Source organism: Physcomitrium patens, chromosome 24, assembly GCF_059467195.1.
Source record: "Physcomitrium patens ecotype Gransden chromosome 24, ASM5946719v1, whole genome shotgun sequence".
NCBI lineage: Eukaryota > Viridiplantae > Streptophyta > Bryopsida > Funariales > Funariaceae > Physcomitrium > Physcomitrium patens.
Window position 1 is genome coordinate 13,392,607 of NC_143433.1, and position 26,369 is coordinate 13,418,975.

Below are 26,369 nucleotides of genomic sequence, written 5' to 3' on the forward strand. Positions count from 1 at the left end.
GATTACTGATCAAGCACTTATAATTAAGAAAATTGAATCTACAAATAATCTTGCTGATCTCTTCACCAAAGCTCTCCCATTAAGCAATCATTGTCGACTTACTTATGGCATTAGTATGCAACAACTTGCTTTTCTTGAATAAGAAAGTTAATGAGTTCTTTAAATAATTAAAGAAAATGATGTTGTACTCTTTTTCCTTCATCTATAGTTTTGTCCTTAAATAAAATAAGGTTTTTCTAGATAAGGTTTTAATGAGGCAACAATTCTTGATCTAGCAAGATTACAAAAAAGTATAGGTCATAAATCTACATAAATTTTATATTATGTAAATATTATGATGAGCGAGGAGGAGTGTTGAGATTATTAAATGTAGCCGACGCTCTCCATAATATTTACTGTAGACTATAATAATTACTGTAGCTATAGTATTTAGAGTCTAGTGGAGAAGTATTGTTCATCCTCTTATCTTCTCTCTTCTTGTATATGAGACACAACCAGATCAATAGATTTGGTGTGTGTGAAGCTCTTTCTCCTTAGAAACCCTCTTGTGTATATGACTTACTACTACTCTTGTGTGTGTGTATGACTTACTATTACTCTTATGTCTTTCTAAACATTTTCAACAGTTTCATAACCGACAGCAGTTGCTTTGTGAGTCACGGGGCAACTGATGGATGGAGATGGGCGACCGCGCATTAGGTACATCCATCTAAATTTCATCCATCAGGTTCTACATTCGTTCCTCGGGTCTTGAACCGCTTACACGTCTTAGTCTCCTCAGCGTCGCCGTTGCGTTGCAATGCACTTGTGTTTGCGGGCTTGTTGTAGATCCCCTTAGAGGCTCTGATTTCTCGTCGCTCCTTGCGCGATTTCGTTCCTTGCGCGATTTCGTTCGCGGCTGCGTTTTCTGAGACTGTGAGACGTGATTTTTGTCTTGAGTTTTGGTGTGTGAGGAGGAGTTTGGAGGAATGTTTTTTTAGAGGCACTTCTCTCTCTCTCTGCAGGCACTCTCAATCGGAGAGGTTGCGTGTTCTGGTAAGTGATGGTTGTGGTGAAGGCGCGGAGGTGCTGCTCTTAAGAAGACTCTGATTTGAATTGTGGCGATTTTTGAGAAATTTTATCAGGAGCAGCGAGTTTTTAGGTGTTGACGAAGCAGCGGTTCCAGAAATGTTGCGTTTCGAACTTGGAAGGGAATGTTGATAGAAATGATTGCGTATGCTCGTGGTATTTGGCCTTGAGACGATGGTTTGTTTATTTTATTTTTTGGAGGAATAATGTTGTTTGAGGGGTATTTTGAGCTGAAGTTGAAGTCATTGAGGTGAGGGCCATGGGAAGGGCGAACGTCTCAGCGGTAGTGGAATGGCAGGTGGCGTTGTCCGGCGCCAAGTTTATTTGAGGGTCTTGGTTACTATGGTTTGCAAGAGGCACTGGTGAGATTAGTCTAGGTCTCAATAGCTTGATTTGTGGCTGAGATTGGTGCATCTGCCTGCAGACAGCTTTGAGGGATAATGAGAGAACCTCGTCTATTTAATGCACAGTCCAAATTGTGAGCATTGTGTTACTCTCCTTTCAATATAGTCAGAAAAGAGTAAACTCTTCAGGATGTAGGAGCGACACCGTAACAGTGCTCTTCGCAAGTCCAATTTAGAAGTTGATTAGCTGATTGTCGATTTTGTTCACGAAGTATGTGTATAATGTGCACTCGAATTGACAATCTTCTTTCTCTCGGGTGCTGCAGAACTATATTTTCAGGAAACGCACCAATCAACGTCAACTTTTCCGAACAACCGTAAACATTACATGTCTGCAGTCTCCTTGTTACATTTGCATCCACCTAGAAGCCGTTGCAAATACCTTGGCACTGCTGTACTAGTTGCTAATTTATCAAGATCTACTCTATAGCTTTACAAGGTGAAGGGTGTGATGAGTGCCAGAAGCGTGATCCCCGGAAAATGACACACACTTTGTTTCTCGCTATTGATCAAATGCCTGCCTGAACCTTCAAATCACGTCAGCGAACCTCACCTTGTCATCTACGGGACTGTGGACAACGTATTTCTTGGACAGCACTTTGGTCAGGATCGGAGATCTGCATATCGACCGTCTTTGTAGAGCTAAAAAGGAAAAGAAAAAAAAAGAAAAAAAAAAGGGGGGGAAAAAGGAAAAAAAGGGGAAGAAATTCCGAAGTTCCGTAATCGAAAAAACCATTACAGCATACCCCTGCATCGAATACACAGACAAGTAATTTGATAGATACCGAAGCTCTTCAAGTCATCATCTGGACAATACAGTAAGTCAAAATTGCGACGCCAACCTCAAGAATGCCAGGCTTCCGTTGCCCTGGACCGACTAAAACTGCACCCTATGGAACATACTCCTTCCTCCAAGATGCTCAAACGCCTACTGGCAAAGACTTGACAAGGGATCGACGCATAGATCGCGCCTTTGATTATCTACCAGCAGTTGACGCTGTGCCTGATGCTCCAAACAAGTTCAAAGCATGTCGGACACAACAATATTACGCGGAGTGGATGAAAGATATGGCGTGCTCTGCCTCCATCTCCTGCAGCAGCGTTGGTTGCCCTATTAGTATCAGCCCTGCCTCACGGGGCCGCAACGGTGACAATGATAACGACGACCTTGCTGCCATGGTGGACGATTTTATTGAGAGCTCCTGCTATCCTGTTTCACACGACGGCAATGATTCTGAGAGTGGACTTTCCTCTTCAGCAAAATCCCCCCACGCCTTGCAGGTACATAACATTGTGTTGCCAAAGGTTGCTGTGAACGTGCTGTTACGTTGGGCTGCTGTGCAAGCAGTGCCCTCTTGGACGCGGGGCTGTGCAGAAGTTTAAGTAGGTCCTGCAAAAAGGCCATAGGTAGGCCAAATTAGTTTTCGCCCTTCTAATTTGCGTCAGATTCGTCTAGGTACAGAGGAGGTTTTATGCATTTGAGACAATTGATAAGTGTGTCTCTTCTTGATACCCACCGTTAAATGCTCGACGTCCCCGGGCTCGATTTTTATTATTATTATTATTATTTTGTGCAGAGAGACTTGCCCTTTGCAAAAGCACGTAATCATCACCACTATTTAATCATGTGAAGACCTTCGGTTTTCTCTAGAAGTGAGCCAAAATAGGCTTATCAGTATTTACTGTTACAGACGTTAGTGTGTGCTCTACGCTCATCCTCGTATTTCTGGTGCAGACTTTGACATTTATCGATGAAGGGATCGAAGCAGAGCTTTTTAATACGGTTGGAAAGATAATTTTGACCATCGATGTCGACACGTTGATTTGCAACGCTGAAGGAACCGACTGCAGGGGTGGCTGCATCAAGCGCTTGGTCGCTAGCCAGTTGCAAGCGGCAGGCTTCGACGCGGCCGTCTGCAAATCCAAGTGGAAAGGCTCCGGTCAAGTGCTTGGCGGTATTTAATCGATCCTGTTCACTTCCACCGTTGGTTTCGATGAGTGAAGCCATTAAGAATGTGTGGGCCGCACCATCACAGGCCACGTCCCTCATATCTTCTAGAAGTAGAACTACTCTACTTACTCTCCTCTGCTGTTGTTTGGACTTATTTAGGATGAAATTCTTCACTCTAAATTCTGCTTACTACGGAAATGTATTGGCTTGTACAGGTACGGTACAAATGGGTGAATACGAGTACATCGATGTGGAAGTGGATTGCAACCAGTCCGTGGAGCATTTGATAGTGGATGTCGATTTTCAGGACCAATTTGTACTGGCGAGAGCTACTTCTAACTACCTTGCCGCACTCAAGCTCCTCCCCATAGTTTTCGTTGGCTCAACGAAGAGATTAGGACAGATACTTCACATCATGGCAGAACATGTCAAACTGTCTCTAGAAAAAAATTCTATGCCGCTTCCGCCTTGGCGCACTCTTGATTTCATGAATTCCAAGTGGCTGTCACCAATTGAACGTGTTGTAGATAAGTTGTGGCCATGTCCGGCTAGAGGTTCTTCGACCCTTAGTTTGAAAGGCCCCCTTGCGTCCATGCCTGAATTTAGGCAATGTGATGTTCACTTAGTCCGCTTGAGAGATTCTCTGGTACAGGAAGTTCACAGTGCATCAGGTTGGGGTAGAACTCAACCACACCGTGCTTCAAAAGCGAAGCGAAGCATCGGCATCTCCTGAACACTGTTCTGCAGATTAACTGGCTGTGAACCGATACAGATTTTACCCAAGGCAACTTGGACAACTTATGTTGCATCCAATGCCAACATGGACAACTCTTAAACTACCAGTTTATCTCGGAGAAGAGGTTGAGTTTTTTAGACCTCACGGGACACACCAGATCCTGACTTGATGGCCTGTACTGATGCCCCTTAGATTTTTCCCGGACGTGATGAGATATTGGTGTTCTGAAACCACGGACATTCATTGATTAGCTTGTTCACTGGATTTCTGGTCCCAATCCTGAATTCTATTGTATAAACCCTAAGTAAAGGAAGTCTTACCACAGGTAATCCAGCCAAAACCATTTGGCACGAGGAACGATTTGCTGATAACAACCGCATGTCTGTGAACAATCAGTTCATCATCGTCTTTGAGTTTGATTGGGGTTTTCAACATGGAATTCTAACTCTCATGTTCTCTGAGTTATTGGCAAACTGTTCCACAGCAAATGGCAAAAACTATGTTCATGTACACATGGGCCATCTTCAGTTTCCACTACCTCTTTAAGCTTGAAGCTATTTTTATTTCATGTGATCATATATCATTGTTAGTGGTTTTTCACAAAACCATTTCTATACTTGATCCTTTGCATGAATATCATTGAGTGTATTAACATTCATAGGGTTGAGTCTAGGGCATAATCTATTTGCATATGTATTTGTAGATTTTAGAAACTTGTGTCAAAAATTTACAAGTAGTAAAGTCACAGATATTGACACAGCCAAGGGTTTTGGTTTAAAATTTCATATAAGTGAGCAGATTCTATTCTTTTCTTGACAATTTTCATTCTTATGTGCTACATTATTTGGAGGCAATGTGTCCTTCCTTGGGCTCATCATTCTTATAATATTCTAGTTGTTTATATATATATATATATATATATAAATTACATATACATAAACATGTTGAAATCTCAATTGTCAATATTTTAGGGCAACCTAACATCTGGTTCCTTATTATTGAGTTGCACACAAAACTTAAGACAACTACCTAACATCTATCCTTTTGGACACACATGCAAATAAAATACATAAAGGTCAAAGTGCAAACTAGGTATATGTTTTGCAAAACTATATGTTCATCATCTCTAATGATATAATAGGGATAGTTTCTCCCCTAGTCGTGTTGGTAGTCTTGCTCAACTTGATTTAAAATGTGTGAAAAGGAGCTAAAAGATATGGTGAAAACACCCAACTTATTACTAACCTTTTTGAACACTCAAAGGGCATCCCAAATTAGCCCACTTTTGTCAAGTTGAGCCGGTTCCCTTAAACAAATGGTTTGCTCCCAAATAGTGTTTCCCATGTGTCACTTTGTGGACTTGAGAGCCTTTGCCATCAAAAACCCACACTTTGATGCAATTTGTTCCTAAGCAAATCCATAACAAAAATATACTTCATAAAGAAAATAATAAAAAAATTCACACTTTTTTTCTGAAACAAATCAACTCTTGTTCACACTTTCAAAGTTTGATGCTTCATGTTCAATGATAAAAATTTGATTCTTTCTTTCTTTTATTTTGGATGGAATTTTCCATGTCTTACAGCTTCTATGTAACTATTACCCACGAAGATAACAACCATTAAAAAGGTTTATTTATTCATGTTACTAGCCAAAGTAAAAGCTTGTTTGTAACTTAATTAATCTCTAGCATCATTAACCAACACTACAAACTTTACCATCACTACATGACGTTTCAATAGTAGAAACGTGTATGACATGTTAATTCCCTCTCAATAAATAATTTTTTTAATTTTTAATATTATTAATTCATAAAATATTAATCCCAATTTTAAATTAAGTCAAGAATTTCCTCTCATCTTCTGTATATTAATTGATTCTTTCTTTGATACAATACACTTTATTATATGGCTCTATTGCTTAAAACACAAATAGTAAACTTTCTTATGTTTTAAAAATATGGTTACTGCTTTATTCACACACACACACACACACACACACACACATATATGTATGTATATATATATATATATATATACAAAAAATCATCAAGGTTTCTTAAATTTGAAAACATCCTGTTGAGAATGTTTAGAAAGACACAAGAATAATAGTAAGTCATACAGACACACAAGAATAGTAGTAAGTCATACACACACACAAGAGTAGTAGTAAGTCATATACACAAGAGGGTTTCTAAGGAGAAAGAGCTTCACACACACCAAATCTATTGATCTGGTTGTGTCTCATATACAAGAAGAGAGAAGATAAGAGGATGAACAATACTTCTCCACTAGACTCTAAATACTATAGCTACAGTAATTATTATAGTCTACAGTAAATATTATGGAGAGCGTCGGCTACATTTAATAATCTCAACACTCCTCCTCGCTCATCATAATATTTACATAATATAAAATTTATGTAGATTTATGACCTATACTTTTTTGTAATCTTGCTAGATCAAGAATTGTTGCCTCATTAAAACCTTATCTAGAAAAACCTTATTTTATTTAAGGACAAAACTATAGATGAAGGAAAAAGAGTACAACATCATTTTCTTTAATTATTTAAAGAACTCATTAACTTTCTTATTCAAGAAAAGCAAGTTGTTGCATACTAATGCCATAAGTAAGTCGACAATGATTGCTTAATGGGAGAGCTTTGGTGAAGAGATCAGCAAGATTATTTGTAGATTCAATTTTCTTAATTATAAGTGCTTGATCAGTAATCAAGTCATGAGTATAACTAAAATACTTTGGATCAATATGCTTTGTCTTGTCGCCTTTAATAAAACCAACTTGCATCTGTGCAATACAAGCACTATTATCTTCATGCAAGATAGTTGGAGAATCATCATATGAAAATCCACAGGTTTTTTGAATGAATTTATCAATTGATCGCAATCAAATACATTCTCAAGATGCTTCATGTAAGGCAATAATTTTTGCATGGTTGGATGAAGTTGTAGTTATTGTTTGTTTCACTGATTTCCATGATATTGCAGCTCTATGTCTTAAAAATACATATCTTGTTTGAGATTTAGCTGTTGTAATATCAGATTTATATCTTGCATCATAATATCCAACCAATTTTGGATTTGTGGATTTTGTGTAGTATAATTCCAAGTCTTCAGTATCTTTTAAATAATGTAATAAATATTTGATGCCATTCCAATGTCGTGGTGTTGGACGTGTACTATGTCTTGCAAGAACACTAACTGCAAATGCAATATTTGGTCTTGTAGATGTAGCTAAATACAAAAGTGCTCCAATCGCTGCGAGGTATGGATATTGGTCTTTCAATATTTCCTCCTCTTCCTCGCATGGATGGTATGGATCATAACCATCACGACCACGTTCAACCATTGGTGTGGACAATGGATAAGCATCAATCATATTAAATCTTTGCAAAATTTGTCTAATATACGTTAGTTGGTAGAGAAAAATGTTACCATCTGTTAGATACATAATTTAAAGACCAATGCAGAAAGTTATTTTTCCTAGCATTTTTATTTCAAATTCACGTATAAGTAGGTTTGTAGCTGTAACACATGCAGATGTAGTGCCCACTAGGTTAAAATCATCAACATATACAACGATGATCACAAAACCAGTTTTATCTCGTTTGATAAACAAACAAGGGATTAGTGGATTACTTATAAAATTATTTGTAATTAAATAATCTTGAAGACGTTGATACCACATTTGTCTGGATTATTTTAAACCATACAATGCCTTACATAATTTAATACCACGATATTTTCCTAGATCGGGTTGATTTGGAGTTCCTGTTTCTAAGCCAGGTGGAACTTTCATATAAATATTTGCATCAAGAGAACCATATAGATATGCAGTTATTACATCCATCAGATGTATCTCAAGGGTGGCATGAATTGTCATTCCAATAATATATCAAAATGTAATTGAATCCATAATTGGAAATATGTGAATTCATAATCAATGCCAAATCATTCACTAAATCCTTGAGCAATAAGACGAACTTTATTGCGGATTATTTGGCCTTGAGCATCTCGCTTGCATATTAATACCATTTTATATCCCACAAGGCGAGATGTAAGAGTATCTACAATTGGACCAAAGACTTTCCTCTTACGCAAAGAGGCATACTCCTCCTTAATAGCAATTTTCCATTTTGACCAATCAGAGCGACGCATCGCCTCTTCATTGGTTTGAGGTTCACGATCATCTTCCTCGCAAGAAAGGGCTTCTATAATCATATATGCAAATGATTCATCTATCGTAATAGATGGTCTGTCCCAAATATCATCTGTAGCACAATATAGAATAGATAATTCTTTACTCAACTTGTTCTTATTCCTTCCAATTCCAAGATTGTTTTTCATAGGAATTGAAGGTACATTATGCATGGATATATCATCATGAATTAGTAGTCCTACAAGATGAGTGGCAATTTCTTGAGAAATAACACTAGGATTAGTTAATTTTATAGCTTTCTTCTTACATGGTTGCTTATTTGGTCCACGAGTTCTTTTAGTTGTTGTTGTTATAACTTGAGGTATTGTAGTCAATGGCACTACAATCTGAGTAAGTGCATTTTGAGCCTCATTAATAGGAACTCTTGTAATTCTAGGTACATCATTGAAGCCATTAGGTGTTTCATCCGTGATTCATTTTAAATGCAAAATCTTAGCAACTTCAGTTTCTGCCAAAGATGTCCTAAGATCGAGATTCATTGTAAATGTTTTTGGTGCTTCAAATATAAATACTTTATTTCTTTGTTGATTTCATACACCTCCTTGAAGAGATGGGAATATAGTTTCTTCAAAACGACAATTTTACAAACGTGCACGTAATAATGTGCCAGTTGATGGATCAATAATACAAATAATGCTTAGTGAATCAAAACCAACATGTATGCCTTCTTGTCGATGAGCTCCAATGGTACGCCGTTGAGGTTCTAGTACTGGAATCCAAGCACGGCAACCAAATACTCATAAGTGAGATACATTTGGAACATGACCCGAAATGAGGTCATGTAGTGAAATAATTTCAAGAAAAGAAGGGCAGAGGCGTATTAATGCTGTAGCATGTAAAACTACATGACCTCACATAGATGCATGTAGATTTGCGTGAAGGAGGAGTGGCCGCGTAATGAGTTGTATACACTTTATAAATGACTCTGCAAGTCTATTTTGAGCATGTTCATATGGAACACAATATGTCAACTCGATTCTTGTTGCAGTACAATAGTCTTCAAAAGACTTTGATGCAAATTCTTTTGTATTATCCATACGCAATGTTTTTATAGGATAATCAAGAAAATGCGCCCAAAAGTGAATAAGCATAGATATAAGATTGGTAAACACCATGTTTTGAGTTGATAATAATGAAACATGTGATTGTTTATCTGATGCATCAACAAGGACCAAAAAATAATGAAATGGTCTTGATATTAGATTAATAGGACCACAAATATCACCATGCAATCTTTCAAGCATTAGTGGTAATTCTTGTGGAAGTTTCCAAATTGAAGGTCTAATAATCATTTTACCTTGCACGCATGCACGACGTAATTCCATAGAGTCTACATCTGTAGGCTTTAAATTGTGTCTAGTTATACATGGAATGATCTTTCTAAATAATGTGGATCCTGGATGTCCCAATCGTCCATGCTAGAGAGAAACACGACTCTCTGAGATAGATGATGCAAAATTAAATATAATGGGAGGCCGAATCATAATTTGGTATAAACCATTTTCTGTAGCAAAAGCTTTTTCAACAACTTTATGGTTCTTCGCAAGAACCAAAACCTCTTTTCTATTTAAAGTGGCAATCGAGAGGTGATAACCATTAATACGCATATCTCGGTAGGTGATTAGACTATGAGGTGTTGAGGGTGCAAACATTACATGTTTACATTTTATGATAGAACTTGCAAGTAATTTTACCATCGCTATGCCCTCTTGGAAACAAAACGCATTTGTTAAAGCCATGGTCATCATATTTTTAGTTTGCCAAGTTGAAGATTTTACAATAAAAAAATCATCTATCTCACAAGATAGTATGTGTTGTTGCAAAATCAATGAGTGCATCATTTGATTCATCATAGGAGGTTCTATCATTCATATAAGCCTCTAAGTCATCAACACCAATTGAATCCATGGACGCATCCATGGTATGAACTTCACGAGCCTCAGCTCGTAATTTCTTATTTTCTTGGAATATTTTAATAAAACATTCTGAAGTACGACACGCATGTGCTAAATGTCCAATCATTCCACATTTATGGCAAGAACGCATCTCTGATTTTTGTTTTCTACTATAATTAATACTAGAAAGTTTATTCTTTCCATATGGGTAGAAATGGTCTTGTCTATGACTACCTTGATACTTATGAGCACGTTTTCCATGTTTATATAATTTCTTCTTAGATTTTGAAATATTAAGTGCATGAGATTCTAGAACTGTAGTTCCAATAGGACGAGTTTCCGCATTGTGTAAGAGTAGCTCATTTTGCTTCTCTACAAGAAGTAGATAGGACATGAGATCAAAATGACTTTGAAATTTCATGTTCTTGTATTATTGTGCAAGCACAGCAGATGCAGGAGGAAATGTAGAGAGAGTTTTCTCAATCATTTCTTCTTCAGAAATGCTTTGTCTACATAATCATAATTGTGAGACAATACTATACATTTCACTATTGAAAACATTTAAATTTGGAAAATCCAAGACACATAAATGTGTCCAATTATGACGTGCACGTGGAAGAAAAATGGTCTTTTGATGATCAAACTTAGATTTAAGATTCTTCTAAAGTTTTGCAGGGTCCTCCATTTCTAAATATTGATGTTGTAATGCGGATACAAGATGAGGACGAAGGAGAAGAAGTGCTTTCCAACGAATAGCAGGAGATATAGAAATACTTGTTGTAGGAGATTCTTCAAACATAATGGCATCCGAGAGTTGTTTTGCAAATAAATTTGTTTTTGCCATTTTTGTTCATAATAGATAATGGTTTCCATCCACAGTCAATGGTAGAAATAAAAGAACTTGAAAATTTTGGGATGCACTGGTAATAGTTTGAACTATAGTAGAAGCAATTGAAGATGTTGAAGCACTCATTATAAATAAATCTATAAAGAAAGTACAAGATCAAGTAGAAAAATTGAGTAAAATGTACCTTAAAATATAAAGTCAAATAAAATGATAAACTTGAACTTGAAAAAATAATAATATATAATTTTTATTTTTTATTTTTTTTTAAGAAGAAAGAGTTGTAGATTAAGGCAGTAGAACAGCAATAAGATGGCGGCAGCATGCAGCAGTAAGGCGGTAGGGTGGCAGCGGCGGACAGCGGCGAAGATCAGTGGCGAGCAATGGCGAGCGGCGGCGGTGGGCAGCTGCGGACAGCGGTGGCGGCATCAGTGGCGTTAGGGTGGCGACGGCAGTAGGCGGCAATGGTAGCGATGACATGGTGGCAGCGACGGATTCGACGACAGTTTGACGGCAGTTTGGGGCGCAACAAGGAGCAGGGAGCAAGAAGAGGGTGGAGTTGGACTACATCAAGTATTTAAAGGAAGGAAGGCAGAGAGTAGAAGAAGTGTTCTAAGCAAGCAGCTAATGTGTGAGGGGCCAGCAAGAAGAAGAAGATCATGACCGAAACACTAAGCAAGGGTAGCAACAGGTTTGAAGAGTCAAAGACTAGAGCAAAAAATTGTGATAGTATGTAGAAGAGAGTCGTGTTGATAACATGTTGAGAATGTTTAGAAAGACACAGGAGTAATAGTAAGTCATGCACACACACAAGAGTAGTAGTAAGTCATACACACTAGAGGGTTTCTAAGGAGAAAGAGCTTCACACACACCAAATCTATTAATCTGGTTGTGTCTCGTATACAAGAAGAGAGAAGATAAGAGGATGAATATTACTTTTCCACAAGACTCTAAATATTGTAGCTATTGTAATTACTATAGTCTACAGTAAATATTATGGAGAGCGTCAGCTACATTTAATGATCTCAACACATCCAAACTTGTTATGTTGAGCTATTGTGAACAATCAAGCTATTGGATGTAAATGTAAATCTATTTCTGTCACATACATTCATACATAATTCAACATCTCTTTTACATAAAGTTACACTTCTTGAAATTGTTTTAAGTTTTTTTCTTTGTATTGATGTCAGTCTCAGAGTGCATTTTTTAGACAAATGTACAATATATTTTGAAAAAAATCATTAAAAAGTTATAAATAAATAATAATAAAAGAATATATAAACCTATTTAATTAGATTTTTCTCAAGAAATGAACATTGTATTTAAAATGCTCAAAAAATGATATCACTTTAGGTACAAGAAATAAGATTTTAGTGTCTTAAAGCCTTTAAATTATATATATATATATATATATATATATATATACATATATATATACATATATATACATATATATATACATATATATATTGAAAGACTATAATTATTTATTATAATTATTTATTATAATTTTCTATCTTTTCATTTTATATGTGCAATTAATCTCTTATACACATGTAGCATTTACTTGTAGGTTTAATCAACAATATTTACAACTAAATTATTAAAATGCATGATAACTTGGAATAATCTATTTTTCCAATAATAAATATTTGACATACATTTATGTAAATAATTATCAAGTAGAAGAATAAACTTAAATATTATTTCTTAAATATTCTAAAAGGCCATGGATGGGTAAAGATGGATCACAAAATAGATTACATCTCAATAAAATAAAATTTGACATACATTTATGTATATGTATAGAAAAACTCTTACCCACAATATGAAAGCAAGGAGTATCATTTATATATATATATATATATATATATATATATATCAGAAGGAATTCAAGAGACTTTCTTCACAAGAAGGAGAAAAAAAAAAAAAAAAAAAAAAAAAAAACTCCATTCTTTTTTATTTCTCTTTATACATGTATCACTTACTGTGTTTTCTGAATTTTATTTTTGCAGATAACTATGTGTTTCAAGAGGAAAATAAAGTAAAATAAATATTTATAAATTTTTGTAAGAGCTATAAGTAATTATAAGTATGTTCTTGATTTTATTGATCTCATTAATATCTCTATTTTTTTTTACCTCAAATATTGCATTGAATTTAGTTTTATGTGTGGCCTATATGTAGTTTTGTAGATGTAGCTTTTTTATATGCATCTATATATATATATATATATATATATATGTATACATATATAATAATTTTTAAAAGTATAAATTAAAAAAATTAAAAACTTGATTTAATGAAGAATAATTGTAAGTGTTACATTAAGGAGAGTGTTATATAAATCCATGCTTTTACTAATCATAATGAATGTGGTTGGCTTTCATTGATTGTAGATCCAATAGTAGTGAAATGAGTTTTTTTTTTCATTTTCATTTTCATGATGGTTAGATTGTGTGGGTAAATTTAGTAAAAACCTGGGTCTATTTGCCATTCTCCTATATTAATATCATATTTAATTTTATAAATACTTAAGTTGATTTTTGGTATTTAATTGAATAATATCTCAAATATTCATACTTGTCACCACTCTTTACAACTTTTTGTAAGGTTCTTTTAGATTATTATGAATACTTTGATAATTAAAATTATGTTTTGTTAAAATTTTAGTTTTGAAATAAATAAGGTTATATAATCGTAGTTTGTAGTACTAGAATAATACTTCTTAGAATTCTAACTTCATTTTTGAAAATGATTTCTAGTGATTAAATATTAAAAATTACAGATGGGTTGAAGTAAAAAAGATAAAAAAGATAAAAAAAAATAAATCTTGGTAGAATAATGGAATAAAAATCTATCAATCCATTGTTCAAACCAGAGAATATTTCTTTGAATTTTGTTCAAATATCCATTAAATGATCAGGAACTTTAAACCTGAAACACTCTACATACATATACAATAAATTATATTTTGTTAAACTTAATTCAAGATAAATACAAAACTTCATTGCATTTATTGTCTTTTATCCTCTTTTTTTTTTTTTTTTCTTTGTTTTTTTGTTTTGTTGCAGTCCATTTAATTAATCAAAATTTAATTTTATGTTACAAAAAAAATGATATTTTATTTTTATTATTAATTTCCTTAATCAATTTTCTCCTTATAAATTTTTATTCTAATTCCAACTAGATATCAATTTTGACAAATATTTCCATTTTTATTTTATTTTATTTATTTATTGCGATATTTTATAAATACACTATTAAAACATATCATATGTTATACAATAATAACCATACCCATATTGTGCAATACCAACATGGGTCATCCCTAACAAAAATTATTTCATGGACTAAACAAAATGCTGTGAAATAAAGTTACAACTCACAACCACTTCTCCCTGCAACATCAAGTTTAACTGTGCTATATATATGTGAGAAACTCCCCAACCCCCCTTAACAACCAGTTCTCTCTTTTTTGCATCAATCTATCACAACTCAAACTTAAGAATCAGAAAAAAATAATAAAATAAAAAATGAAAATGTACAAAACATCTTTGGCCAGTGATTCAGAGGGTTGAACTTTGACCTAAAACTTAGGTTTAAATCAAACCTTGGGTGCACACACTAAACTGGTCAGTCTTCCCCCCCACAAACCAACAATTATATGACAATGGCAACATAAAAAGCAGCATTAGTAATTGATAATGGGGCCATGTGTGGGCGGGTTGAGTTTAAGAGGATATAGGAGCTGTGTCTTGAAAGGTGCATTTGCACTTTTGAAAATGAAACAACATCAGCACGCCTTTCAGTACATTGCCCTTCTTGTCGTACATTTGCATGCACCGATACCCATCCCGGACTTCATGGATGGGAAGGCATGTCTGCCCTTCAAACTCATCTTTGCTATCATCATCATGGTCTCGGACCTCGATGCGAAGTAGTGCGAGCTCAGGGCATTTTAGGGCAAACTCATGGTCCTCATTCCAATGGGGTGCCCATGAATTGTCCACCACAGATGTCTTCCACTTGGCCTCGTCAGCAGGCACTCCCACCACAATCACCTAAACACACACACACACAAAAAAACAAAAAAAAAAAAAAAAAAAAAAAAAAATGTGCAAGTTTAATAAGCTCACATGGGCTGTGATGACTTGTTTTGGAAATGAAGTCTTTAATAGTTTGAACTGACCTTAAACTACCAAAGAATGGCAAGTTGTACCCAAGTATGTGAAAATAATATCTAAGAGTTTGGCAGTTCAAAACCCAGCTGTAAAATCACAATGGACCCTTGCATGAGGTTTACTCTTGATTTCTAAGAAAAAACAGAAAAGAAATAGAGCCATTGGCATGAGAATTGTACACATGTATAACATTGGAAGCATGTGCATTATGTGAAATGTGGGGTCTCTCACCCTAGTGAAGAAATCTGGAGGTGAGAATAGGTCAAAATGGCGTTTGGAAAAGGCCTTGTCCCATCCCAAGGTAGTCATAACTTTAATCTGTGGGGCAGTGAGATTAAGTGGAGAACAATGTCACACAATCAGTATCAGGGACTGAATTAAGAAACATCTCTTGATGATGGTGATGATGATAATTAGTGTAATAATAACAATAATTATTGATAACCAGGGCCTGCAACTGGACAGGGAAAATTCACCTTGAGAATTAGGGTTGTGTTTCTGGGTGATGTGGGGTTGAAAGGCACACCAGAAGGCAAGTTTTCCAACAGATACTGTGGCTTCAAAACATACCCACATCCCCCATTTCCCTTGAACTTGCCAAATGCCTGCCAAAGCTCTTTACCATAGCCCTGCGTCACAAAACCACACACACAAACACAACTACTTAGAAGCACTGAAGCACTACTCATTCACTAAATCCAACAGTACATAAAGCTGTAGTTAAGTAAAGTAATTGACAAGTTACTTCGCAAAACTCAACACATGAAAGAGCTTTGCCTGCATGTTTTGAGCCACCATTTGAGCTCCGTAGTTCCAAGCCAGAGTAGGGCAGAAGTTGGAGGAGTTTACACGATTAGCAGCAGGATACACACGTAAAATGTTCTTCTGCGTGAATCTGCAAAACAGTAGCAACATTGAAAATGAAGTTCCGAGCTGATGAAACATGTGAAACAGTAGCTGGGGATTCTTCTGCAAAAGTGTCACATTTTTCTCATGAGAACATGAAAGAGCAGCAATGGCCTTACTTGACCAGAGCTTCGGGCCACTTTTCCACCACTTTTTCCAGCTTCGATTCCGACAGACTGATCCGTTTCACTGATTCATCGACTTGCAGTCGATGCTCCATCGATGTCCCCTTTGCGTGCTTTGCTAGCCGGATTGTGATGAGCCGGGCATACTTGAAATGTTTAGGGTTGTCATTGCCATCGTTGCTCTTGCTATACCTTGTGGATGTTGCTTCCCCGAGGTCAGAGGGACTTCTAGAGTTAAGCTCAGCTGGTGTTGACATTTCCTACGACGACAGCACGAAATGACACTTCAGATGGCTTGGAAAACGCTGCAAATATGGTGATGTCCTGCAGGGGTGCTGAGAAACTTGAGCATAATGACCAAACTGAATCTGTTAGATGTGATTGTGTTATGCATCGAACCAGAAAAATGTCCAACCTTTTGGCTTAAAACCTCGACTTCCTTACGCAGCGATGGTGTATTTTCTCCCAGGATGTGGTTCTCTTCAAGGGGAGCGAATGTGGTCTGCTCCAATTTGTCTTCCTTCTCGAGCTCCTCCACCAGATTCCTGTTCTCCATGGCCAATTTCTGCGTGGAACATGCTTCGAGATACTCCTTCGGCGGTTTGGTGGAGATTATGATCTTCCTCTTCAGTGACTCCGGTGAAGGAAACTCCACTAATGCATCAGTTGTGGGTGGATAATACAGGGCGTCTCCGAGAATTTGCTCTAAAATCTGTTGGTACACGATGCCGAAAGTGTCGGTCAGTGTACGACTTCCATAGCTAATGAAGCTAACAATCGTGTCATGTTCGAAGAGCCAGTGAACTGAGTAGTGGCAGCTACCATCCCTACAAGTGTTTAAGAGCAAAACGGCCACGAACCTCTGCAGCATGGCCCTGTAATTCGCTTGTAAGATGATCCTCAATAGTAACGCAAACTGGGTACTCCGAGGTGAAGAAGGCGTTATTCTTGATGGCTGTGACACACTTTTGGAACGACACCGGATTGGTAAGTGTGCTGCACAAAATATATAACACGGATGTGTTAGAATTGTTCTCGACGTTGATTGAGTTGAAAACCCAGCAACGCGTATGGATTTCTGACGCTCTGCATTTGTGGGTTGCCCGGATTGACGCTTGCTACTCGGATTATTAATTCGCTCACCGTTAACGAAGAGAGAGAAAAAGCGGCGACATGATCAGCAGCGGCTGCATTCCGCAATGGACAGGTCGGTGCAGCTCCCACTGTCAATGTTGGCAAACCAGATCATGGATGTAGGAATTGCCATGGCAAATGGTGATGACATTCGCAGTGTAATTGGAGCATTCTCGCTTTTAGTTTCCAAACGTCCTACCATCGCCGTAGGAAAAAAAAAAAAAAAAAGCAGCAAAAATACCTAAAGATTCCATAGCTGCAGCACTTACTTTCCGTGTGTGACCTTCATGCCGCCTTTGTCATCAGGCCACAAGTCCAATTCCACAACCCGCACGCCGCGCCGCAGTGCCGCAGCGATGGGTGTGTCGCTGCTGTCGCTGCTCAGCTGGTTGCCGGTCAGGTACGAGTTATGGCCCGTGAATATGAAGTAGTGCGACATCGGCTGCGTCATGTCTTGGTGAACCTGCAAAACCCAAATGGCGATCGCCGATCAACCAACCCCTCATCACGCAAATTTGAAGGAAAAAAACGGAGATTACAACCGCCAATATGGACTCATATTCATCCCCGGGACACGAAAGATTGGGTAACTCACAACTTGGAAGATGAGAAAAGCATGAAAAGTGACTTACAACGTTGTGTAAGACGCCATTCAAGTCGGGATTCATCAAGTACTTCCGAAAAGCCTCCTTCGACAAGTCTGAGTTGATAGAGGCGAGTCCGAAGGATTTCTTCCAGTCCTTGCGAATGCGCTCCATGATCTGCTTGGCGTCATCAAGGGTGAAGTCGACATCCCCTTGCTCTGTATGCAAGAATTTCAGCAACCCCTCCGCACTCATTCTCTCATTCTCGCTGTATATTGTGAACACCTCCCCCACCAGGTCTTGCTCCGGATCCCCTTTCGGGGTTCCACTTCGACAACATGCTATGGAACACATTTTGCAAACCCAGTGACGAGCCGATCCCTTACACTCCGTCAACCTTAAGCTCCACCCAAACCTGCATCACCGCCTCGTCTTCCCACGCCGTGACATCCTCTTAAACTCCCGAAGTCAAGATTCTCATGATAAAAAAACCCACACCATGTTGCACACGGCGAGCACCAAATTCCACTGCACCCACGAGGAGGCGAGATGATTATCCGAGCGCAGAAACTCACGAAAATCAGATGCACGGATCAGCTAAAATACAGTAGAATGTCGAAGGACCACATCGCTTTTGAACGAGTACGTGATGATGCAATAACAGCATCACACGATTCGTGGGACGGTATAAAAAAAAAAAGAAAAAAAAAAAAAAAAAAACAACACTACCTTCTAACCAAGCACTTGTTGAGTTCAATAGGGTAGCTACAAAATTCTCCTTTAATTTGCTGCACTGAGTCAAGGCCACCAGTTAGAATCAGATGTTGTCTTACCCGAGAATGAATCCCAGAAAAGCTCACCGCATCTCGATCACGGCGTCGGCGATTGAAACTCAGCAGCACGGTAGATTATCTACCCAGGCTATTTTTTTTTAAAAAAAAGAAATAAAATAACACCGCACATCGAGGTTATAGTTTTTCTTTTATTTTCTTTTCTTTTTCCATGTTTCTGATCCACGTTAGCATTTTGTCGTTTTCCGACCTGATCTCCGACATCGCCGCTGTGGATCAGTCATGGATTTATGAGTAACCGGGATGATCAGCTTTTGTCGTGAGCGACAACGCATTCGTGGTCCATATGAATCACATCTTGTGCTACTGATTCCATAAACATGATCTAGATTCCAATAACCTGGTACCCAGTTCACGCTTCCATCGACGTCGATGCCGCACTGTAACTCCATCGCCAAAACAACCAGTTTTCGATCAGAAAAAAACCACTTCCATGAACCCTCTTAACTTGCTCGCAAATTCTAGATTTTAATGTGCATTCTTCATACACTTCGTTTACAACTACGGTGGAGAGTGTGTTCTGTTATACAATTGTTCAATAATGTGATCACATTCTTATCTACTGTTTGACTCTGTACGAGATTATTCTTATCTGTGTGGAGCCCTTTTGTGCTTTTTTCTGAAGAAGAACTGGGTAATAAGGCTAGAAAATGCCAAACACGTGAAGAATAAAGTGGGTCTTTTTTTTATAGACAATAGATTGGTAAGAAAGGGAGCCCATGTGGGACTTGGTCATTAGAGTGACGTTGAACTCTGTGCATTTTGGAGTTTTATAAAACTGTGTGTGTGTGTGTAAAAGTGTCTTGTACAATATCCTATCTCACTTACTTGCTCACATAGCTTTCCCTTGCCCTATTACTACAATTTCTGAAATTCTTTATCTAAATGAAGTTATTATATTGGATGCTTCCTTTTGTATCTATTCATAAAACCCATGTGAGAGTTTCCCCACCTAGAGCCCTCTTTGCCAATAGAATACCTATCAAAAAGGGCCCACAAAGTTTGTTTGTTATTTTTTGCTACATCATGGCCACTTGACAAAGCCTGAATGCAGATGGTGGATGGCTATGCCCAAGACAATTGTGTGTAGGCCCTAGTGCTTTTATTTGCTTGCAGGTGGAAATTTATTGTATTGTGCACAATTGGCACATAAATTTTGCATGGGGAAATGGAGTTCACTGAATTAGGTTGGTTGGCCTTTTAGGCGCAGGGCTCTACCCTCACAAAGTGACTGCTCTACTTTTTACTGCATTAACATTTTTTATTTTTTTATTTTTGTAAAAGCCAGTATTTGTTTCTCTGAGTGTCAAAACCAGTATAATATAATAGATTGGTAAATATATTTTTAAATATTTCAATTTTTTGAAATACATTTTAACTAAAATTCTGGTGTAATTTTTTTAGTTGCGAAGAATGACAAACACTAGGGCTTGTTTATCTCTTCATTCTAAATTCCTTGTGTTTTTTTTAAAGGTTTTTCAAAATTAGAGTTTTGAATAAGGAGATGTTGATCCTTTTTACTCTTTCCAAAATATGTAAATGAATATAATAATTTAATAGGATTTCAATATATATTGTACCTAAATAATGCCTTCACATTTTGCTATTATTGAACTAAAGAATCTAAACTGAAATTTTAAAAGTACATAAAAATTTTGTATACAATAAGCCATAAGTATATATTGAAGCTTAAGTATTCATTTTTACATTTCAAAATGATTGGTCTCAAGATTAATTGATAAATTTTGCAAACTTTATCTTGATTTTAAAACTATTTTTAGATTTAAGAAGAAAGAAAGAAAATATTCATGTCAAATCCAAACATATTCTCTAAAACAAAGAAGGTTCTTTTAGAACATTTTATTAGTAGTTTTATGTATAATAATTAAAAACAAACAAGGCTCAATTATCTTATTTATTTAATTTTTCATTAATTTATATATATTTATATATATATATATATATATATATGAGCGTTCAATAGTAAAGCTTTGAATTCAAATCAATTTTTTTTAATTTAAAAAATAATAATAGATGAATTTTTTGATATAAAATAATATTAGAATAAAATTAGATCGACACTTGGTTGCTAAAAAGACACCTCCATATTGCTATAGATATATCCAATTTATTATATTATTTAAATATAATGAAAGTATTAGATGGATACACTCTTGCTCTTCCTTCAACTCCCACTCTCTGAGTACTCTCTCTTGCAACACTTCTTTCTTATCGCTCTCTTTTTAAAATGCTTTCCTCTTGAGTCTACTCCAACTCTTTCTTGTTGCTCTTTACTTGTGTCTAATCTTGCTCTCCCTTGTCGCTCTCTACTTCTGCATATACACTAAATCTTCACTCTTCATGCTTCCTCAACCCAAATGCAAATTGTTATATTGGCCAACCTTCTCCAAATTATCCCAAAAGAAATTGTGAAGTGCAATTCTAGAAAGAACACTAAATTTATTAATATTTTTATATTTTATATTTTTTTTCAAAATAAAATATGATATGTTATAGAATACAAATGCTAAATCTATTAATTGATGTTTTTATTTGAATCAATCCATCTAATACTTTCATAATATTTAAATAAATTGCATTCTATTTTTACATGTTAAATTATATGTGATTAAATTATTTCCAATTAGATGAATTGTTGCATTGCTTGATCTTGCTTGTTTAGTCCAACTTCGATTGATGGGCTAGCATGGATGATGAATTAAGCAACATAGTGAGAAATTGTTGTTGCTGTGAATAATGTGTGTGTTGTGGGATGTGATCACTTACATAACTTTGTGAGATTAAGTAAGGTTGACTTCTCCATGAGCAATCAATTGCAACAATTTCGACAACAACAATGTGGTGAGTGATTCACATAATGGGATTTATTAAGCTTAGCATTTATAAGAACTGGATTTTATACTAATGTTGCCTTGAGACTAAGGAGGATTCCATCATCAAATCAATACCTATGATGCTTGCAACAACAATTATTAATTTTGCTTCTCAGAGGGTCTTGTCTCATGCTTAATATTACAATGCCCACCCTTCCATCAGTGCAGCTTCATCACACAATGTGATAAAACACATTAGTTTATATCAACTCTTTTGCTTTGCAATAGGAAGGCAAAACCTTTGAGTGGGAATGGGGAAGGGGGGGATGTTGGGATGAAAGCTAGGAACAAAGAAAGTGAGGTTGCGAACATCATTTTTCTAATGATGATTAAGATAAGGTAGGTTGATTTAGTGGAAGAGTGAGTCTATTTAACATTCTCATATATATATATATATATATATATATATTTTGTTGATATTTTTATGTTATAATTGTTTATAAATTTTATTTATTTAGTACATACTAACTTTTAAATTACACATAATAATAAAAAAATTCATCCACATTTATTTATTTATTTTATTTTTTTTAACATCTTGAGATTCAAAAACACAATTTGAATACAAGAAGTCAATATACATCTTTGATTCTTATATTTAAAATTCAAAGCCAAACAAAAATATCTTTAAAATTAATAAAGTATTAGAACATAAAATAAAATAATTTACTTTTTTATAGTTAAATTTAAAAATAATTAATAATTAATATTTTATAATATTAATATAAAAAGAATTTTACTAATGGTTGGTGCTACTTATTGTTACAAAAATGCAAAATATTAGTTGTGTTGCTTAAGTTTTGATAAAATTTCTTGACAATATTAAAATCATATATTGCACGAAGGCTTCTATGGAAATATATGTAATAAAGCTTTGATCTTTGATGCCCTATTATAAAACATTTTATAACTTAGATAGTTTTTGTAGCATTTGTAACTGAAGACTTTATAAAATACTTAAAAATACAACAATAATACAGTTAAAACATCCAATATCAAAACATACTACTTTAAGGATTAGGTTCTAATAAGCACTCACAACATCCATCACAATTCCCGAAAAAAAAAAAAAAAAAAAAAAAAAAAACTTCAACATTCCACTTGTAACAACACTAAAAGTAACAAAAATTAAATGCAAAACAAATCACTCTAAATAAATAAATAAATCTTAAAAACCCTATCCCTAAATCCAAAATCCTTTCTATAGAGTCAAACTCAACAAACACCAAACTAAAACACAAAAAGGAAAATAACCCAACAATTACAACGCAAAATTACAGCTAAACAATGATTAAACAAAAAAGTAATAAATAATAATAAAAAAAAAAAACCAAACCCATAAAACCCTAAAACAACGGAGCGGGTTCAGCGCGAGCGGAGTGGTATGGGGTGGGGTGGGGGTCGCTGATTGGACGGGGGCACACAGTGGGCCAATGGACCTGGGAATGTCCGCCCGGCGCTTTTGAGCCGCAAGCTCCCCACAACAAAACAACACACAACAACATCCAACATCCCCACCTCGTCGTGGTCGTGAGCGAGTGATCGAGCGAGTGAGTGAGTTCCCGTCGGAGGAGGAGGAAGAGGAGGCCAGATCTATCGCTCTTTGTTCTTCTCTTTACTCTTCGACCCACTTCCCCATTTCGCTCTTATTCTGCCCGTGGATTTTTTCGCATTGCTGGGTTTCTCTCGTCTTGGGTTCTCCGCTCGCTCGCTCGCCCGCCATGGCCATGGCTGCTGCGTCTTCCACCCTTCCAGCCTACCATGGCCTCCGCGGTTCGCCCTCGGCGAATGCCAAATCGAAGCTCTCTTGCGTGAGCGCGAATCCTCCCTCGCGGGTGGTGGTCCGCGCGCTTGCGTCGAAGCCCTGGGCTGCGTCCAAGACTCTGCGTCAGGTGGCCGCGCATGCCACGGCTGTTGCGGTGAGTCTCCTCTTGTTGGGGCTCATTACTTCTCCTCTTCTTCTTTTTCTCAATGCCACTGGGCTTGGAATGCCTTCCTTTGTGCTCTTGTTCTTTCTCAGCGGAGTGTGACGATCCCGCGTGTGGATTTGCTGCACCTGAGGTTGATTCAGGTAGGGCTGACTGAGTGATGAAATGGGGTGGTTGTTGTCGTGGGCGTGGTGCAGAGTAAGGAGGCTGTGTCATCGTCGTCGTCGAGCCAGGGAGGGTGAGTGGCTTTTGCCCTTGCTCTCGCTGCTTGCATTGTTTGAGATTGGCATTTGCCGCAGTCAATGACGTGCTGCATAGGGTTAGCTTTCTGGGGCGCAATGGTTGAGGCGGGGTTTTGGCAATTTGTAGTGAGAAAAGGAGTGATTGGAATCCAAGTGTTGTGACTCGGTGGACAGAAGCCTGTGAGTTGTTGTGAGGGATTGATTGGATATTGATTGGGATTGGGTTGGTGGTAGACATGAGCTTTTGATGTTCGAGGCTCTGCGGGAGGGGCTTGGCGAGGAGATGGAGCGGGACCCGAACGTGTGCGTTATTGGGGAGGATGTGGGAGACTACGGGGGTTCTTACAAAGTGACGAAGGGGTTTTCGGAGAAGTTCGGATCCTGGAGGGTGCTGGACACGCCCATCGCAGAGAATTCCTTCACGGGCATGGCTATTGGAGCTGCCATGACAGGGTTGAGACCCGTTGTGGAGGGAATGAACATGGGGTTTCTGCTGCTGGCGTACAACCAGATCGCCAATAACTGTGGAATGCTGCACTACACGTCAGGCGGGCAATTCACCATCCCTGTTGTTATCCGGGGGCCTGGAGGCGTAGGCAGGCAGCTTGGGGCGGAGCACTCGCAGCGGCTGGAGTCGTACTTCCAATCAGTGCCTGGCCTGCAGATGGTTGCTTGCTCGACGCCGTATAACGCCAAGGGGCTGATGAAGGCGGCGATTCGGTGCGAGAACCCTGTCATATTGTATGAGCATGTTTTGCTGTACAACCTGAAAGAGAAAATCCCTGACGAGGAGTACACCTGCTGTCTGGAGGAAGCCGAGATGGTGCGTCCGGGAACGGACATCACAATCTTGACCTACTCCCGGATGAGATATCACGTGACGCAGGTGATGCTGGGATCCTAAACCCTCCTTGGAATTCTATGTAGCATACTGCTTTTGAGGACGGGCTTTTGGAGTTGCAAGGATTGTAAACGTGGGCCGAATGGGGATGGCATGTTTGTGGGCGGGGTTGGTGCAGGCTGCAAAGACCCTGGTGGACAGAGGGTACGACCCAGAGATCATCGACATCAGGTCTCTGAAGCCATTCGATATGTACACAATCGGGGAGTCCGTGAAGAAGACGCACAGAGTGTTGATTGTGGAGGAGTGCATGCGAACGGGCGGTATCGGCGCGAGTTTGAGGTCGGCGATCATGGAGAGCTTCTGGGACGAGCTAGACGGGCCAATTGGGTGTCTCTCGTCGCAGGACGTGCCGACCCCGTACTCGGGTCCGCTAGAGGAGCTCACGGTGGTGCAGCCGCATCAGATCGTGACAGCTGTGGAGAACCTGTGCGGTAAGAAGTGAGTGTGAGCGCCGCCGCCAAAGTACTTAGGATTCAGAATGCGGGGTAGTGGGCGTTGTATTACGCATGAGTAACAGGCAGCAGGTTGGTGAAGCTGGTGGTAGGTTGATTTACTTATTTTCCGGCGGAAGCCTATGTTTCGGAGATGCGCAGGTGAATTCAGGGTCATCCCTCTTTCTGTTAGCGGAAATTTCTAGAATTGAAATCACTTAATTGATTGGTAGCTGAAGAGTCCACAGTAGTGTCTGCCATTCAGTTATGACAGGGAGTATAAGAGTATTGCAGTTTGTTCGTTTTAGGCTGTGAGGTTGTAAGAGATGAGCAGGTGTAGTGTTGTGTGGGCACTTTTATTGGCGACTTGTATTGGTATTCCTCGTATGATTCTATTCAGATCTGGATGAACCTGCCTGCTTTTGTTTGTTTGTTTTTGTTTTTGTTTGTTTGTTTGTTTTGTTTTGTTTTGTTTTGTTTTGTTTTTTTTTTTTTTGTGAATTTGAGCTTATCATCTACGTTCTGCTCTGCACTTGCTGTGTGTGGAAAGTGGTTGTGTTAGTTGATATGATGTCCTCATTTCTTAGAATTGAGGCTCGTGCCAAGTGGTATCCTCACATTGCGTATTTTGCAGAGTTAAATGTTTTGCGAATACAAAAAGAGAATTACCACTAGAGAATACGGGATGTGTTGATTCACAAATGATGTTCAGTGTCGGAATCCTAAAACGTGTAGTTATCAGTTCCATCCATCAATTCGGATTTCTTACAAATAAGTTGGAATTTGAAGTCAAACTTTGGAAACTCGGCACACATAACATAGAGTAATTTACGATAAGTCCTACATTGTACCAATTCTCACTCCGAACACAATCTTCAGCAAACAAAATTTGAATGATCGTGACTGAATTATAAGTACTTTAACGAAAATATACATTCGGAAGTATTGAGTCTTCAGTAATTTGACATCACGTAGAATTGTTGCCAGAACCGTTGCATGACATCACCCAACCAAACATCCTCAACCCTCGCAGTGAAATTGAATGATACT

General features: G+C 37.6%; 3 protein-coding genes across 7 annotated transcripts; 2 read left to right on the forward strand and 1 right to left on the reverse strand.

Annotated features, from left to right (window-relative positions):
* The first annotated feature begins 737 nt into the window (after positions 1-737).
* Positions 738-4,533, forward strand: LOC112276512 (uncharacterized). Of its 5 annotated transcripts, none has more exons than XM_024507901.3 (4): positions 738-1,035; positions 1,739-2,753; positions 3,208-3,427; positions 3,639-4,533. In XM_024507901.3, exons 2-4 carry the CDS (start codon positions 2,322-2,324, stop codon positions 4,154-4,156), a joined length of 1,170 nt encoding a protein of 389 aa, XP_024363669.1. In that variant the 5' UTR covers positions 738-1,035; positions 1,739-2,321; the 3' UTR covers positions 4,157-4,533. The 5 variants fall into 5 exon arrangements, with proteins under 5 accessions (XP_024363669.1, XP_073387036.1, XP_024363668.1 ...); XM_024507900.3 differs by having other exon boundaries at positions 742-1,430; XM_073530936.2 differs by having other exon boundaries at positions 748-1,245.
* Positions 4,534-14,640: 10,107 nt separating this feature from the next.
* On the reverse strand, positions 14,641-18,678 carry LOC112277045 (phosphoinositide phospholipase C 5). The gene is made up of 9 exons (XM_024509009.3): positions 18,118-18,678; positions 17,755-17,948; positions 17,212-17,347; positions 16,767-17,063; positions 16,346-16,611; positions 16,098-16,215; positions 15,797-15,949; positions 15,552-15,638; positions 14,641-15,200 (listed from the first exon to the last, which is right to left on the reverse strand). The coding sequence occupies exons 1-9, from the start codon at positions 18,421-18,423 to the stop codon at positions 14,871-14,873; spliced, it is 1,887 nt and encodes a 628-aa protein (XP_024364777.1). The 5' UTR covers positions 18,424-18,678; the 3' UTR covers positions 14,641-14,870.
* A 4,639-nt stretch (positions 18,679-23,317) lies between these two features.
* Positions 23,318-25,734, forward strand: LOC112276394 (pyruvate dehydrogenase E1 component subunit beta). The gene is made up of 4 exons (XM_024507671.3): positions 23,318-23,733; positions 23,940-23,980; positions 24,219-24,870; positions 25,004-25,734. The coding sequence occupies exons 1-4, from the start codon at positions 23,536-23,538 to the stop codon at positions 25,328-25,330; spliced, it is 1,218 nt and encodes a 405-aa protein (XP_024363439.1). The 5' UTR covers positions 23,318-23,535; the 3' UTR covers positions 25,331-25,734.
* The last annotated feature ends 635 nt before the right edge of the window (positions 25,735-26,369 follow it).

What these genes read in the sequence shown, in the direction of transcription:
- LOC112276512 (XM_024507901.3), top strand. Translation starts at nt 2,322, where the DNA reads ATGCCAGGCTTCCGTTGCCCTGGACCGACTAAAACTGCACCCTATGGA. An exon ending in AATCCCCCCACGCCTTGCAG is followed by an intron (nt 2,754 to 3,207) that starts GTACATAACATT and finishes TTTCTGGTGCAG; the next exon opens with ACTTTGACATTTATCGATGA. An exon ending in CTCCGGTCAAGTGCTTGGCG is followed by an intron (nt 3,428 to 3,638) that starts GTATTTAATCGA and finishes TGGCTTGTACAG; the next exon opens with GTACGGTACAAATGGGTGAA.
- LOC112277045 (XM_024509009.3), bottom strand. Translation starts at nt 18,423, where the DNA reads ATGTGTTCCATAGCATGTTGTCGAAGTGGAACCCCGAAAGGGGATCCG. An exon ending in ATGGCGTCTTACACAACGTT is followed by an intron (nt 17,949 to 18,117) that starts GTAAGTCACTTT and finishes TGGGTTTTGCAG; the next exon opens with GTTCACCAAGACATGACGCA. An exon ending in ACACAACCCTAATTCTCAAG is followed by an intron (nt 15,639 to 15,796) that starts GTGAATTTTCCC and finishes ACTGCCCCACAG; the next exon opens with ATTAAAGTTATGACTACCTT.
- LOC112276394 (XM_024507671.3), top strand. Translation starts at nt 23,536, where the DNA reads ATGGCCATGGCTGCTGCGTCTTCCACCCTTCCAGCCTACCATGGCCTC. An exon ending in CGCATGCCACGGCTGTTGCG is followed by an intron (nt 23,734 to 23,939) that starts GTGAGTCTCCTC and finishes GGCGTGGTGCAG; the next exon opens with AGTAAGGAGGCTGTGTCATC. An exon ending in TGAGATATCACGTGACGCAG is followed by an intron (nt 24,871 to 25,003) that starts GTGATGCTGGGA and finishes GGGTTGGTGCAG; the next exon opens with GCTGCAAAGACCCTGGTGGA.